At 43.4% G+C, this 15,185-nt stretch overlaps 1 protein-coding gene across 1 annotated transcript in view; it reads right to left on the reverse strand.

Moving 5' to 3' along the window:
* JAG1 (jagged canonical Notch ligand 1) overlaps positions 1-15,185 on the reverse strand; it is a 36,250-nt gene that overhangs the window by 12,547 nt on the left and 8,518 nt on the right. The window contains exons 3-7 of the mRNA XM_082276665.1: positions 11,223-11,274; positions 5,534-5,788; positions 4,473-4,533; positions 571-701; positions 146-265 (exon numbers count right to left, since the gene is read on the reverse strand). Coding sequence (XP_082132791.1) covers positions 146-265; positions 571-701; positions 4,473-4,533; positions 5,534-5,788; positions 11,223-11,274 — 619 coding nt within the window. The remainder of the gene's footprint in view (positions 1-145; positions 266-570; positions 702-4,472; positions 4,534-5,533; positions 5,789-11,222; positions 11,275-15,185) is intronic.

The following is a 15,185-nucleotide window of genomic DNA, read 5'->3' on the forward strand; positions in this document are numbered from 1 at the left end:
AAGGCTAGATCTTTGTACCCAGCCCTGACTGGATACACTAGAAACGGAGTTTTCCTCAATCTCATAAAGTGCATCCAAAACCAGCCACCAAAAGCTGGCACAAATGAACTGTCAGGTGGCAGCTCAGCAGCTGCATCCAACTTACCAATTTCACAGTTCTGTCCTGAGTAGCCCTCAGGGCAGGAACATTGGTATTTGTCAGGGCCAGTGTTGCTGCAGGTACCACCATTCAAACAGGGTGGGTGGGTTCCACAGTAGTTCAGATCTGCAAGAGGGGAGGAGTGTTAAAGCCATGGCTGGAAAGCAACAGGAACATCACCACGTGCTTTGTTCTGTTATCCCAGAGCCTTTACAGAACGCATCCCCACACAGGAGTGGGGCAGGACAGGGACAAACTAAGGACAGATGCTGACCATGCCAGAACAGCAGTGGGGACAAGGCCAAGCAGCTGAGGGCCAGCACGCTCCCAGCACGTTTCAGGAGCTCACTCAGCCCCACGTGCACTCCCTCAGTGCAAAGTCTGCCAGCGCTGACATTCAAGTGTTACATGGCCCTCTGGGATTAGCATACCTTTGTCACAGAGCTGACCACCCCAGTTGGTTTCACAGAGGCACTGCCATGGTTCAATGCAAGTGCCATGGACACATCCCGGGTGCGGAATGCACTGATCACAGTAGTGGCCTTGCCATCCATACTGACACCTTCAGTTAAAGGGTGAAAAAAAGGAAAAAAAAATCAGAACAGGGAAACAAACCAAACCCCATCGTAATTGCTGTGTGTAGATATGAGTGTGCAACTCCAAAGCTTGAAGAAAGGCTGGGGAAGTGGGGCAGAAGGGCAGGATGAGGGGAGGGGAGAGGCTATTCAAGGATTGTTTGATGGTTTCTTGTAAACAAACATTTTGGTAGTTTTGCCAAGGTCTCTGTAGCTGGCCTCCTGACAAAAGAATAACTGTTCTGAGAAAACCAGCATGAGGCCATTCAGCACAATAATACTCCTTTGGAGCCTCATATAAATGTGGCAGAGAGGGTGGGTGTGCACTACAAATCAATCTCTGGACTTTGACAGGGTGCTTTGTAAATTGAAGGGGGGACGAAAAAGTCTGTGGAAACAATAGTTATCCAGAGATCCTCATGAATACAAGGTTCCAGGCGTTTCAGCTATGCTGGGTTTGCAGGAAGACAAACAAAACCATAACCACCAACTCTGGGCCTTGGCAAGGCAGTAGCAAAACATGAGGAGTTCGCTGCTCTATCAAAAGCCAACCTTATTCTGGACAGAGACACACACTCACAGCCAGTATGGACTGGGCCACAGTCAGGGATGAAGAAAGCAGCACATCAGGATTTTGCACATGTTCAAAGATCAGCTGTCGGTGTGTTTCTGAATTTGATTGATGTTAATAGCCTCTTCTCAGGGAATAACTAAATCATATCCAATTCTGAGAAACACTGATGTCTGAAGAAGAATTTATCACTATTTGATTTCTTTACTGTCATTATCAATGAGCTACCTGAATTTTCTACTTAAAAGGAAGATGTTCTTTTAAAATAAAGCTCCCTTAAGGGAAAGCTTACTTTGGCTTTCATTTAGTTCTCACTAGCAAGACAGACCAAGGATCCTTCAAATTAAAGTGGATCTATAGATAAAAACAAGCAAAACAAGTTGAAAATGAAAAGCAACGCTTTGTTGAGGTACTGTATTTCATTAACAGGTCCTGAGAGTAATTGATCAGCAGCAATTATGCACTAAGCTGTCACTAAATTATGAAAACAAACCTCAGCTCTACAGAAGTCAGCTAAGCTTTCTATTTGTTAAACCCCCCACCATTCTTCTGCTGGCAATTTCTTCTCATGGGAAAAAGCCAGAAGGATCTATCCAATGGATAATCACACACAGCCAGTGGTAAGTCCAACTTCCCTTCTAAAAATCTCAGGTGACAAACTGCATCCTAATTAACTCTTTTCCTTTAACAGCTATTACAATAGCAGCCTTTTCAAAGTCAGTGGGAAATTCTTATTAGTTTGTGTATTAAAAAAAGCCAGTCAGTGCAAAGAACAGAAAAACACCCAGATAAGGCAAAACAACCTCCCTCAAGTGGCTCTTGGAAAATCCTTGGAAAATCCTTCTGTATAGGGCATATAATGAGAATGCACAAAGATCAAGATTTAGGACCGTATGCTTTTAATTTGTATTGCATTCAAAGCAACTTGCCTGGGAGCTTGCACACAAGCCCAACTAAGGGACCTCACCTGCAAAAGCAGGTATCCAAATTAAGGATTTTACTCCTTTCTGTCAAATCAAAGCAGTGGTGGGTTTTGTTTTCTTTAGAACAAGTGTGAAGAAAGCAAAATAATTTAAAAACCCCCACACCACACAGAAAAAAAATTAATGAGCTTTAGAGCCAAAGGTACTACTTCAAACATCAGCTTCAAAACATAACACACAAAATTGGATAAGGCTATGGGCATTTAGGAAAAAAAGAGTGAGATATCAGTTCCAGAAAAAGATTCACAGCAATAACTCATGTTTAATAATATGTATGCAGCAGTTTCTCATGAGAAATTTAAAGTTAACTTTCCTTGTATAGTGATTCATGAGTAAAAATGGTTTAGTTGGCTGGCCTGCATTGAAGAAAATGACTGGCAGTGAAAGGGAAAAGGATATTTTAAGAACATTTGCAAGTTGTCTGTTGTACCAGAACGCAGAGCAGTTTCTGCTCGGATGTTATTTTTAAACCCTGTTGCATTTGTAGCATACAGGCTATATGACTCATCAAAACTTAAAAGAAAATAAAATCTTGTTTCTGTGTTCACTTTAAAGATAGTGGTCTAACTTGGCAAGCAGAAGTTATCTGAAAGCACCAGAAGGACAGCATTGTTTCAAGACTATGCAAATCAAGTGTGGGAAAGTTGCACCTTAAGTAAATAAGAGCACTAGTGCATGTCTGGGCAGTGAGTGGGAGGCAAGAGACTTAGAAAGAGAAAGGGAAGAAAAAAATCTGGAAACAAAGCCTGTTGTTCTGACTAGGAGACAGCAACCCCTACAAGGCATGTTTATTCTGATGACAGAAGCACAAATCACTGGTAGTCCTGACTGATATGCTCCTTTCAGCATCTGGCCCCCCGATACTTCCTACTGCTTGTTAGGCTTTTTTTTAATTAAAACAAGATTTAGATTTGGTGTTCTGGGGGTTAACCAGCTTATATCAGTGCTGCTGAACATTAAAATCACAGGACAGCAGTCCATCCTGTGGCTGGACTTTCACTTTGCCATGGTTCTGTGAGGATGAGAGGTTACTTCCCACCTCACTTTCAGAAGGTTCCTTGGTAATTTTTTTTTGTTTTGAAGCATGAATTACAGAAGTAGAGAAAATGAGTGAGCCACTATGGCTATTTAGGCTGAATTCTTATAGAACAGTCTGTCAGACACTCCAGATTCAGTTCCTGTTGGAACTCTAGCTCATCAAGCAGTCCACTTCAGGCAAAGGTTTCCAGCAACAGAGAATCCACCAACACGCTCATCGGGCGGAAAAATTACTTTCTATTCCTTCAGACTTCTGAGTCTTATTCAGGAATACCCAAACTCCACTTTTAACCCTTCCCACACAGGATCAATATCAACATTTTGTAACCTCAGAAGCTCTCAGTCGTAAACAGAAATGATAAAGGGTTACATGCAGCAACTTGGAACCTGTCTGTTGATAAAGGAATATCCACACTTAATATCTACTGCCCCTCTAAGAGTAAGGGACAAAACTTCCCTGTGCTGTAAATATATGCTGCATATTTTAAGGCATTCCAAATATTTAATTGTTGGGTTATGGATAAAATCTGCTTTCCATTGTCTCCTTGCCAGGACAGAAGGGACTTCAAAGCACAGCAACAAAATTTGGCATTCATCAGAGCCCACTGACAAGATTTCATCCCAGCCATTAACCTCTCAGCACTTGGAGCCAGGCTCACAATGGGAAAGGAACCCAGAGATTTAACTAATCCCATTCTAAAGAATGCTTGACTTTTGCCTACTGATGGAAGAAACCAGGGGGTGGGAGGGAAGAAGGGGGAAACAGTGAAAGGGAGAAGAAGAGAGAAAAGCCACACTGTACTTCAAGCTTGGAATTGAAAAAGCCTATTAATCGGGCTGTTGGAAAAAACATACCCACCAAACATTTGCACTATTTATACAGAAACAATTAGTTAGTGCTCATTAGGCAGCATTCATACGATTTATCCCATACTCCCCTCTCCCTCAGTGCCACCATTTCACAAACCAAAAGCTTCTTAAAATTATCAGTGCATTAAAAGCCTGCTCCCCTCTTATTCTGGGCAAGTCAGCATGAAAAATGTGTCTTGGTCAAAACCACAACTTCCAAAACGCCCTCCCACCCCAGTCCTACTGTGTTTAGCATCACTCGTTTAATTAGTTGGGGAGGGGTGGGGGGAAAGCAAGGAGGGATAGGAAGCATTTACCTGCAGTCTCCTGGAATTGTGCAAGAACCATGCTTGGGGCTACATCCCTGACGACAAATAGCTGTTAAAACAACAAAAAAGCAGAGTATCAGCACGCTGCCCGCTTCCAGCACCTTCGCACTCATGAGAATGTTTTAATCTCCAACCAGCATTGTAATCCTGCCAAATCCTAGGTTTTAACAAGTGTCTCGCATCAAGTCTACCAGAAGGAAAACCAAGGTAGGTGACTCCCTGAGACAGAAAATCTATCAGCTTTTCTTTTCTATAGGAGATCTATTCCTCTGGCTTTGCAGAGGAATCGTCCCCTAGTGCTGTTCAAAGAGCTGTTTTTATGTGGGAGAAACAATCTTGCCTTGAAGTCTACAGATTTCCTTTCTCTGTCTTTTGCAGGTGATCTGGGCCACTGACCCTGGCTCTACACCTAATTCAAACCAACTTGTAACTACTCTGGATTTAGTTCTGGCTGTATCTCTGAACAGACAGGATATCAAGATGAGCAACAATTCAAATTGCAGGTAAACTCAGTCATTAAGACAGGCCGATATTCTGTTCTAGGTCCTGCTTTCTCCTTCCCCAATTACCTAGGTAGTAGCCATTCCCTAATAAACATGTTGAACATGATCTCGGGTAGAACAAACAAGCCTGGGACTTTTCAAACACCAAAGCTTTACACTTGCCAGGTCAGCTTTAAAACAAGTCTCTCCTTCCTGCTTGTCTTGAAGTTCTGCACCAAAGGGGAAATCCTTTTTGAAGTCAGCAGCAGAACTCCCATTGAAGTCAGTGGGCTGGGTTTTCTTCCCAAGGGCAAAGATGCGGATAATCAGAGCAAGAAAACATCTGCTAAGTGCCCAGCACTCGGCAGACCTCTCCAAGACTTTAACACAAGGCAGAAACCACTCTTCTCCTGCCCCCAGCTCCCTGTGTAAAGAGCTGGTCACTGTCCCATCAGTCCTCAGCCCCCCTATCTACACAATCTGACCACTGAATGCAATCTGGATACGATGCCTACAAGTCCCTCCCAATCCCACTGGTCCCTTGCAGGTTGAGCATCGGTCACAAACCTTTGTTGCACTCTGGTCCCATCCAGCCTTCCAAGCAGGTCTTGTTGCCATTCTGGTCACAGGTGTGGTGAGTGAAGAAGTCATCTCTCGGTCGACAGAACTTGTTGCAGCCAAAGCCGTAGTAATGTTCTGCACAGGTCACACGGATTTGGTACTCAAAGTGGGCAACCCCTGCACTGTGTTTCAGAGTCTGCCACTGGCGGCTGGGATTGATCATGCCGGAGTGGGAAGCCTTCTCAATAATGCGATCGGGGTCTGCAAGGCACAAGAGATGTCAGAGTTAAGAGTTCATTTAGGTCTCATCACTGACTGCCACATCACAGCTCTCCAGCTTCACAGGCAAGACTATCTGAGGCAGCCAGCTGGTTTTATTAATTTTCTGTTTTAGACAGTCAGATAAGGCTGCCCTGGAGCTACAAACCATTAACTGAAACACGCATGCAGCATTATCAAACAGAACAAAGCTTGAAATCAAAAGGGACTGTTCAGTTGCTGCCAATCACTTATCCCTTTTGCAGTGTAAGGGCATCCACTAAGAATTCATACAGTTCATGACTAAAGAAAATTAGCTGCTTTTACTTCCAGCTCCAACAGACTGGTACAAAATGTGTTTTCCCCTGCTTCTCCATTAATGGCACTAGTCTTGTTTTCAACTGGAGCATTTACAAAAACAACATACTACAACAGCCTAATAAAGCCATGTCTACAAACTGAACACAAGACACTGCAAAAGGTTTGCAGCCTTTTCCTTATGTGCAAACACTAAATTGAAAACTATCAACTCCAGCATTCAGATGACATCAGCAATCTCATCAGATTTTGGCCGAGAAATACCACGGAAGCTCCGTCTTCAGACGGCAGCTGAGAATACAAAGTCAAAACTACCAGAGCTCAAAGCAGAAGACCCAAACTACTGCATATATGTGCTATAGATCCCCTTCCTCTCTACAGAGCATTTCAAAGTTTAGGTTTGCACTTGACATTTAGCTCTAGCAAAAGTAAAGGCTTCTGGCTTCCAGAGCCATACAACTGTCTAAATTATGGCTTGAAATAATATTTCACATTTGCTTGGAACATTGTATATATCTGTGGTATTTCACTTTGTAGTCCAGGTCTTGTGACTCAAACGATCTGACACTGCCTTACGACCTGCTGCTACCCAGCACTTGACTGCTGAGTGAAAGTTTATCGTAAAACAGCCAAAATATCCTTGCAGACAGAGTTCAAAACCAACAGTGAGCACACGGGAGCATAATCCAGCAGCAGGAGAATTTTAGGTAGGAAGGCAGTTTGCCAATGGTGTGTTAGCAGCGTGTGAAGTACTGGCACCTCTGAGTGCTAAGAATTAAAATGTACTGATGTGCTGCTTGTTCTTCCAACAACTACAAAAGAACCTTCTGGGATTATACATGAGGCAGAGTTGAAGACTAATGAAGTCGCTACTAAAGCCTTTAAGATGACACATGGGCAATTTTTAATCTAAAATGCTTTTAAATGTATTGCTAAGGACCTTTGATTTGCAGCTTTCAAAAAAGAAATTTCCCAACAGGCTTCTCAAGCCTCGGATACCCATTATGGATCCACCACTAGGTCCTGCCTGCTTGTCTGCAGTTTGGAATGAAATCAAAGCTCTTACTGCACAACCACATAAGAGTGTCAATACTCAGACATTGTGAGCATTTGCCCATTTTTGGGGGTATTTGTGACTTGAGACTACAGCATTCATTACATGTTTACAGTGTGAAATTAAGGGGAACAATTTCTTATTCACCTTCTGGTATTTCTGGTTCTATAATATTTTCCATTTCAATCAGTTTTTATTATTCGTTGGCACTAAGCCCCCAACCATGTGTCAGACTTTCAAATGCATGCAGGCCTTTATTAATTTAAATCCCATTCACAGGTAATGTGGATGCCTAAGGACCTTTCCATACTGGTACATCCAGAGCAATATCATGCTCTGTGCTGTGCAGGTGTAAGGCTCTTAGATCTCATCAGCAAGGTTATTGACTAATTCTAAGAGGTACTTAAGCAGATGCATATCTGCTGGTCTTGAATGGGGCTAGTCTGGCAATTATAGTTCCACTCATGCGTGCTGGAGATGGCTCTGCTGCACTTGCCAAGATTACACTCCATCCACAGCACAGCTGGAAAGCAAAGGCACTTCCCCAAACACCGAGTGTGCATAAAGACATCCTGCTCCTCGTGAGTAAAACAACTTTTATCCTCTCCTGTAAGTGGCAGAAGAAAAGGAGAACGACACTCAATTTAGTATTGCAAACCAGCCCCCCACCTCCACCCCCACACTCATTCTTGCTTTTCCAGCCTTTTCCTGCTCCCCATTGGGAACATACCACTGACAGCTATTTCGGAGCTTGGCACCAGAAAGGGAGCTGCCTTGGAAAAGTGAGCTTTCCTTTTGCCTCTGCTCTATCATTTCTCCTATGTGCCAGCTCATTAGGAAGCTTGTCCTTGCTGTTTGTCTATGACCTCTCACTCAAGCCATCAGCTCTTTGGAGACCTTAACCACAGGCTGAACTCAAACAGAAACACCCTTTTAAATCCACTGCATTTCATTTCTTTCAGGGGCTCAGATGAAATCCAGCTGCAATTTCACTCTGGATCATGGATAAAACGTCTTCCATTGGATACACGTTATAAAGCTACCCCCATCCACCTAAATGCAAGCGTGGTCTCACAGGTTTAGGCTTCCTTTCCATTAGCCATCACCCAGAGTTTTCACAATGAAGCGCTGGCATGTTCCTTCTTGTACAAAAACTCCTCCACCCTTGCTTATTCCCACCTGTCAGTGTGCACTTACACAAGGGTGCTGACCCAGACTCCAGGGGAGGCATTGCAACAACTCTGCCCTTCTTAGCCTGCACCAACCACAGTTTCAGTTTTATAGGAAGCAATTCCAACACAGCAGAATGGTTAAGCAAATAAAAAAGCAGCAGTCGGCCAAGCTTGAGACAAAGGGATCTTCTGAACTCCCCTGCCTTCATCTGACTCGGAACCCCATGCTTTGATAGAAAGGTTAGAGGAAGCATTAACCCATTAGAAATTGATGAAGTGGAAGAGAGAGGCTTTCTGTACATCTCAAGCTTCCACTCGCACTTCGCTGTCAGAAACTCTGTTGGTTTCATTCACTTCTTGTGGCTACACTTCAAAGCTATAAATCTCTCTTTTTATTCAGTGGGCAACTGTATCAAAGGTTTTAGACACATGGAAATGAGCTATTTTGACTGCCCACCTTTGCCTTTCAGTGCTCCAATGTCTGGAAATTATAACTATGCAGCATCAGGAAGCAAAAATAACAACAGAAAAAGTCCAGACTTCTCTGAGCAGTTTGGGTGGCCAAGGACAGCACAGTTATTTTTGAAAGTCTTTGTTTCAGACAACTTCCAGTTATGGCTTGGTTTACATTGTGCTGAAGTCTTTTATGCCTGCCTAGAATTCACATGCAACTGATACCAGTAATTTACAATTGCTCTTTGACATAGTTTGAGATGCAATGTCAGCCCATTAGCTTTATGTATGAAGCAACAGTAGCAAGATGGCAACCAGACAAGAACCAGAGTAAGAAAACCATTTGAGTTGAATCTTGGCTCCAACAAAGCACGATTCTCATCAACTTCAACAGGGCCAGAACTTAACTGCAAGCCACTCTTGGAAGTGAGACAAGAGAGAGTATGTGGTAAAGGGAACGTAGGAGGAGTGGAATGTAGAGGGGGGAAGGAAGCATCCACTCCAGGATCTTCTAACAACTGCATTGATCAGAGGATGCTTTCAAAGCTATTCAAAAGTCACACAAGGCCTACTAAACCCACTTTTATTGTGGAGAGCTCTCACAGGGTCCTCACAATTCAGTGGCAATTAGGGCAAAAGAAAATCCTGGACATCAAAAACCCCCCACTCTTCACATTATATGACAACAATTGTGTAGTTCTAATTGTTTTCTTAACTAGTTCTTCAAGCCTTACTCTTCATCTCTGGGAAAGCTGACTAAGTCAAGCCATGCAGCACACAAAGGAAAAGTTTTGTGCAGTGCAGTGACTGAAGTGACCTACAGATGGATAAATGACAGCAAAGCTGGAGCAGGAATGCAGATCAGGAACATATGCAAGAACATGTCTGCACTTGGTCAAAAACACTGCTGAGAAATGAGGCAATTTTGTCTGAAGACAATTATACTTCCAGAACATGAAAGCAAAGAAAGGGTGCATTGTGTAGCTTTGGAAATGCAGTTGTTTCATGAAAAAAGATGAGCTCTAATAATAGAAGAAGTGGCAGAGACTCAGTCTGAAAAAACTCTCAGATCCTACTATAAAACAAGACCTTCATTTTGAATTCAGGCATCTTCCATTTTTAATACAACTCTGCTGCTGCAGCATCTACTTTCTTCTCCTCCATAGAACACTCTATATCCAAGAAATCCCCCTGCCACTGCTCCATGACTGTGCTGGAATAGGGCCTGAAATCACAGGTACTGCAACAATGCCGAATGAGGTTGGTTGTGACTACCCCTGACAGGCTACATGATTCACCTCAAGGGACAGCTGCTTTTCTGGAATGAAGAATTAATAGGATATCTCATGTATATTTTAAAAAATATAAGGAGCAGATCTGTGCAGAGAAGTTCCCAAGCCGTGCACTCTTCACCAATTAAAACATAAAAGCACAGCACTGTGCACACTCTACAAGGCCTTTCTCTTGTGAGGCATGAAGCCCATTTCATTCCTGCATGGCTGCTGCCTTGGCATTCCACAGCAGACTGCAAGGAGCTGCTGTAAGATTTCTGTAAGATGGACCACAGTGCTGCTGCTTCCTAGCTGAAGGAAAAGGCCTGTTGTGTCAACAAAAGCTTTATGAGTTCAGATTCACACTCTCTCCTGTGGCTTTTACCACACACACTGTTAAAGCCCTAGGTTGAAATAGAGCTAATTTTGCCCACCTCCTTCAGTAACAGTAGGCAAAAAGCAGAACAGTTCATGTGCCAGGAGACCCTGTACAGCTTCCTCTAGCCACAGGAAAAGCTTAGCAGAATGTTTCTGAAACCAAAGACAAGCCAGGAGAAAGATCCCCACCCTCGATTTCCAGCCAGCTCTACCAGCTGGTGTCTGGTAAATATTTTTTCAGCCCCTGCATATAAACCCCCCGACATCCAACTCCCAAGAGCTTCCAGTCACTCCTATTTCTCATCTACAGTCATTAGACAGATATTGATATCAAGTTTTATGCAGATTTTAAGGTTTTTTTTCTTTTTTTAAAGCAGTACATTCTGTTTTGAAAAGTAGTTTGTAGAGAGGTTTCAGGTGGACAAGACTTAGGCTTCTGAATATTGCTCCTAATTAAAAAGAACAAAACAAGACCAAAAAACCAAACAAAGACACCTGAAGAAATCCCTTGGCTTTTACTCTCCCAAAGGAGAAAGAAGGAATTAACAGCATCTATTTTTAGGCATCAAACTGCTGGTGCCTAGGTGAGCAAGCTACTCATCCTCTGCAGGCAATGTGAGTGAGACAGGCTGCTGCAGAGCCTGGAGGAATTGCTTCAAATTGTTTGGGGGAGAGCTTTTCTCTCTCCTCATGCTCTAACTCACAGCAAGCTGGTGAGGTTCCCAGAGGCCTTTCAACACCCAGGACACAGAGGTGTCAGAAGTAAATAAGCCAGCAGAAGGAATACTTACTCGTGGAGTTATCATTGTAATCCCACGCCTCAACAAGCAGTGTGTAGGATCTCTGCAAAAGAGAAACAGGAGTTAGTTTCAAAGCCACACATGTCTAAGGAAAAAAAAACCTGAAAACGATTTTAATTAGAAAGAAAAATTCTGGTCTCTGCCCCAAAGCAGAATACTTGAAAACAGAAATAGGTAAAAGATTATGGTTGAGACAAACAGGATCTTCTCGAAACCCCGTAAGCTACCTTATCCAGTCTGACTTAGAAGACCTTTCACCTTGGATAGCTCATCTTTGTCATCATTAAAGCATCTTATGTACTTAACCAGGAAGTACAGCCTTTGACACTGCACTGCAGCCGAAATAAAGCACGTGTGGAACAACTGCACATGGAAGACAGAAAGCACCAGGATAGCACAGCAGCATCAAAAAACCCAAAACCAAACCCCCGCTCTCAAAAACTGCTTCAAAAGAATTTTAGTTACAGAAAAATAGTCTTGATGTCCCTTCCCCCAGCCATCCTGAAAGCAAGAAGTGTTGCTAAGATTACTGTGCCCTGCCTTGACAGCGCAATCTCCAGGGACTTTGCTTTTCAGCACCCCCTTTGAAAGCTTTGTCTGCATGAGGGCCATCGCAGCTCCCACAAGTATCAGGTAACGGAGGGAAGAACTGATGGATATGGGAAGGGGGTGGGGTGAGAGAGAAGCATTGTAAAACAAAGGCTAAGATCAGCCTCTTTGGAAGAGCAGGGAAAGGGAAGCCGCGCTATCCACCCCGTGTCACTTTTACAGATGCTCGAAGCTGCCAATGAGCTCTGTAGCACTCCAGCAATAATAATCATAAGCATAAACTGACTGAAGTGACTCCATGGGTTGGAAAGATGCCAGCTATTACATCTAAGCCACCTTTATCTTCAATCCTAACTTGAGAACAAGATCCATTAAAACATCTCCTCCTCCAGCTCTACCCTGAGATAGTATTATCCAGGCTGTATCTTTCAAAATTGCCATTTAGCCAGCCATATCCAAACTTACACAATGATTAAAAACCAAAACAAAACACCTTCTCTCCAGAAGGAAAAAAAAAAAAAAAAAAAAGGCTGAGGAAAAATAAGCAAAAAATATGACTTGCAAAGTAAGATATATAGATAAGGCAACAAATGTAACATCTTTCTGGAGAGTAGAACAAATATAGTACAAATAAAAACTCTGTGAAGAGTTTTGATGCTTTGCCATAGCAGCTGTGCACTGCAAGGTTTATTTCTCCTAAATTATGTCCATGCTCAGTCACAGGCTGCTCATTTGTGGTCTCAGCGCTTCACACCCTCTCTGTAACAGAAACCAAAATGCAGTTCCGAGAGTGAGCTGCTACAAGGTGCAAGGGGGTAAAGGCAGACCTCAGATTCCTGAAGAGGAGAGGAAACAGAAAAGGAGGGGAAAAAAAAAAAAGGAGAACAAGAATTGGAGCAGACTGCTTTCTCACGACTGGACACAGCATGAGCCTCTGAATGAAAACCCAGTTTGTGATGGACACCGGCTTGCTGTATAGCCTAAATATGTTTCATATTCAAAGCAGACCAGGATTCCATTCTGTTCACTGATAACTGTGGGAAAATGCTTCCAAAAGTAAGCAAAGCTGGGCAAGCCAAGACATGCACCCAAACTTCTATGCAGAGACTCTATTGGCCCAAACCATTTTTGGTTAATATTTCATGAAAAGTTTTATGTTATTGGTTTTTATTCTAGACCAAGTGTGACAACTTGAAAGACACTCTGAAAATAAAATAAACCAAAGTGCAACTCAGACATCTAACACTGCTTAAAACGGATTCAAGAAGTCTTTGCACAAGTCAGTGGTAAAAAAAAAAAAAAGAATCAAAACAAACAAACAAAACCAGAATAGAACTCCTGAGCCACATTACAGATGCAGATTGCACTATCTTGGGTGCCTCCTCACTGGTTTAATTACCAACATTAAGCAGCACAAGCTCAACATGTTACTGCAAGCTTGAAAAAAAATATTATGATATAGAGAATGAATTATGGCAACTAGCACTACTTCCAATAAAGTTAAGGATGTTTTCCTTTCGGCCTTGCATAATTGTTTTGGAAGATATTTTGTCTAAACTCATAGCAACAGTTCCCTGCTGGTTCTCAGGACTGTTTACCAACACACCTAGCCCTTAAGGAAAGGAAAGGCTGAATCCTAGCTATGAGTGCTACTGTTGCTAGATACTTGTGTGACCACTTTACACTACCACACCAGAGTTTGCTTAGAAGAGAGGAGATGCTTCTGCATAACTGGATGGAAAAAAAAATGCAGGGGGAACAGACCTACCCTGGCAAGTCCCTTGTTTCTAAGTGTCCCCTCTCATCTCGTCTGAGTATTTTAAATGAAGAATCCCTTTCCTGAAAAGGCATGATACAAAGAATGCCATTTGAACGCTTGGCTCTGTCCCTCTCAGCATGGGGAAAAAAACCAAAAAAACCCAAGACTTTGTGTTCAAGATGGGACACTTTTAAACAAAAGCCACACAGACACCCAGAGCCTCACACCAGTAGCAAGCCCCCCTCAACAATCCAACTATCACATACCTCTAGCCAATTCCCTCAGCCCCCCCCAAAAAGCAGCTCTGTGCAAAGCTGCACTGTTGAGATTTTTTAGAAGTGTGTATCATCCCCACTCTATAGATCAAGGATTCAGATATCTCAGGAATGACTGCTTGCAGTGTGGAGGTTTAAGTTTTCCCATGCCCATAGATGACCTCTGCCCATCTTTGCATAAATATATATATCCAGACACAAGAATTCCACATCATGCACCTTATTCCATCAAAGCAATGTCCTAGGCAACAAGGCAGCAGTGAACTTTCCAGAGTCACACCCAATTAGCCACTGTAAACCTGAGCTTGACCAGAAGGCAGGGATTCTGGCTTGAGAGGAAAGGCAGCTTGAAAGGAACAGCAAGTCCTTACACTTTGCAGAACAGCCCAGAGGACTGAAAGGCAGCATGGCCAAATTTAAGCAAAACTTCTTTGAGTTAAGCTAGGACAGGATAGAAATAGTCAAGTCCACATTCCAAAAAACAAAGCCAGCACCAGAGTGCAAGAGCTGTTTCCCTCAATAACAAGACACCGTGTCTTGATCCATTTATTATACAGCTCAAGTGACTGTGAAGACCCAAAACCCATCAGAAACTGTCCCTTTTAAGGGTCTGAACGGGCAGTGCAACCTGCTTTCTGCTTATTTAAATGAATCCTGGCAGCTGCGGGTAAACAGGTGTTTAAAGCTCTCTGCTTGATTACCTTCTTCCCTCCCTTCATCCAGACATCCACCCAAAAGAGGTGCTTTTGTACTTTGGCTTCTAAAGGCACTCTGCAAGTCAGTGGGCCAGAGCAAGATTAAAACATCCGGCTCCTTAGCGAAAGCACTGCCTCCGTTTTCAAAGGGCTTGCAACTTGTCAAACTCCTTTCCCTCCTATCCTTGTGGTTAAAGCATGCAAGAGCTTTGCTGAGCATGTGAAACCATGACTAGACAAATGCAGTGGAAGTTTTGCATTCAGAGTGCTGCGCCCGCTCCTCCTCTGCCAAACAAGGAGAGCAGGTTGAGCCCAGCAACCTTCTCCTCACGCTCTGCACAGCTGTGAAGACCAGTTTGAGAACAGTGCTCACACCCTGTCTGCATCCAGGGAGGGTGGTGAGGACACTGGCACAGCAGGCCACAGCTCACTACCAAGGGGTCCAGCAACAACTGGGAATGGGGTGAGACACGGAAGAGGCAAACTGAGGCATGTTTCAGCATGCCCAAGGGCTAGGAGGAGGATATCTCTGAGCAGGGTTAATGCTAGTCACAAACCCACTTCCTCTGAACATCACCAGGACTGTCACTGGGGTACCCTGCCACTCCACGATGACACCATACAGGTGCCTCACAACATCGTGCCGTGGTCAGTCAGCTTTGACAACTAAATAGCC

This window comes from Coloeus monedula, assembly GCF_965178545.1.
Source record: "Coloeus monedula genome assembly, chromosome: 2".
In the NCBI taxonomy this organism is placed as follows: Eukaryota; Metazoa; Chordata; class Aves; order Passeriformes; family Corvidae; genus Coloeus; species Coloeus monedula.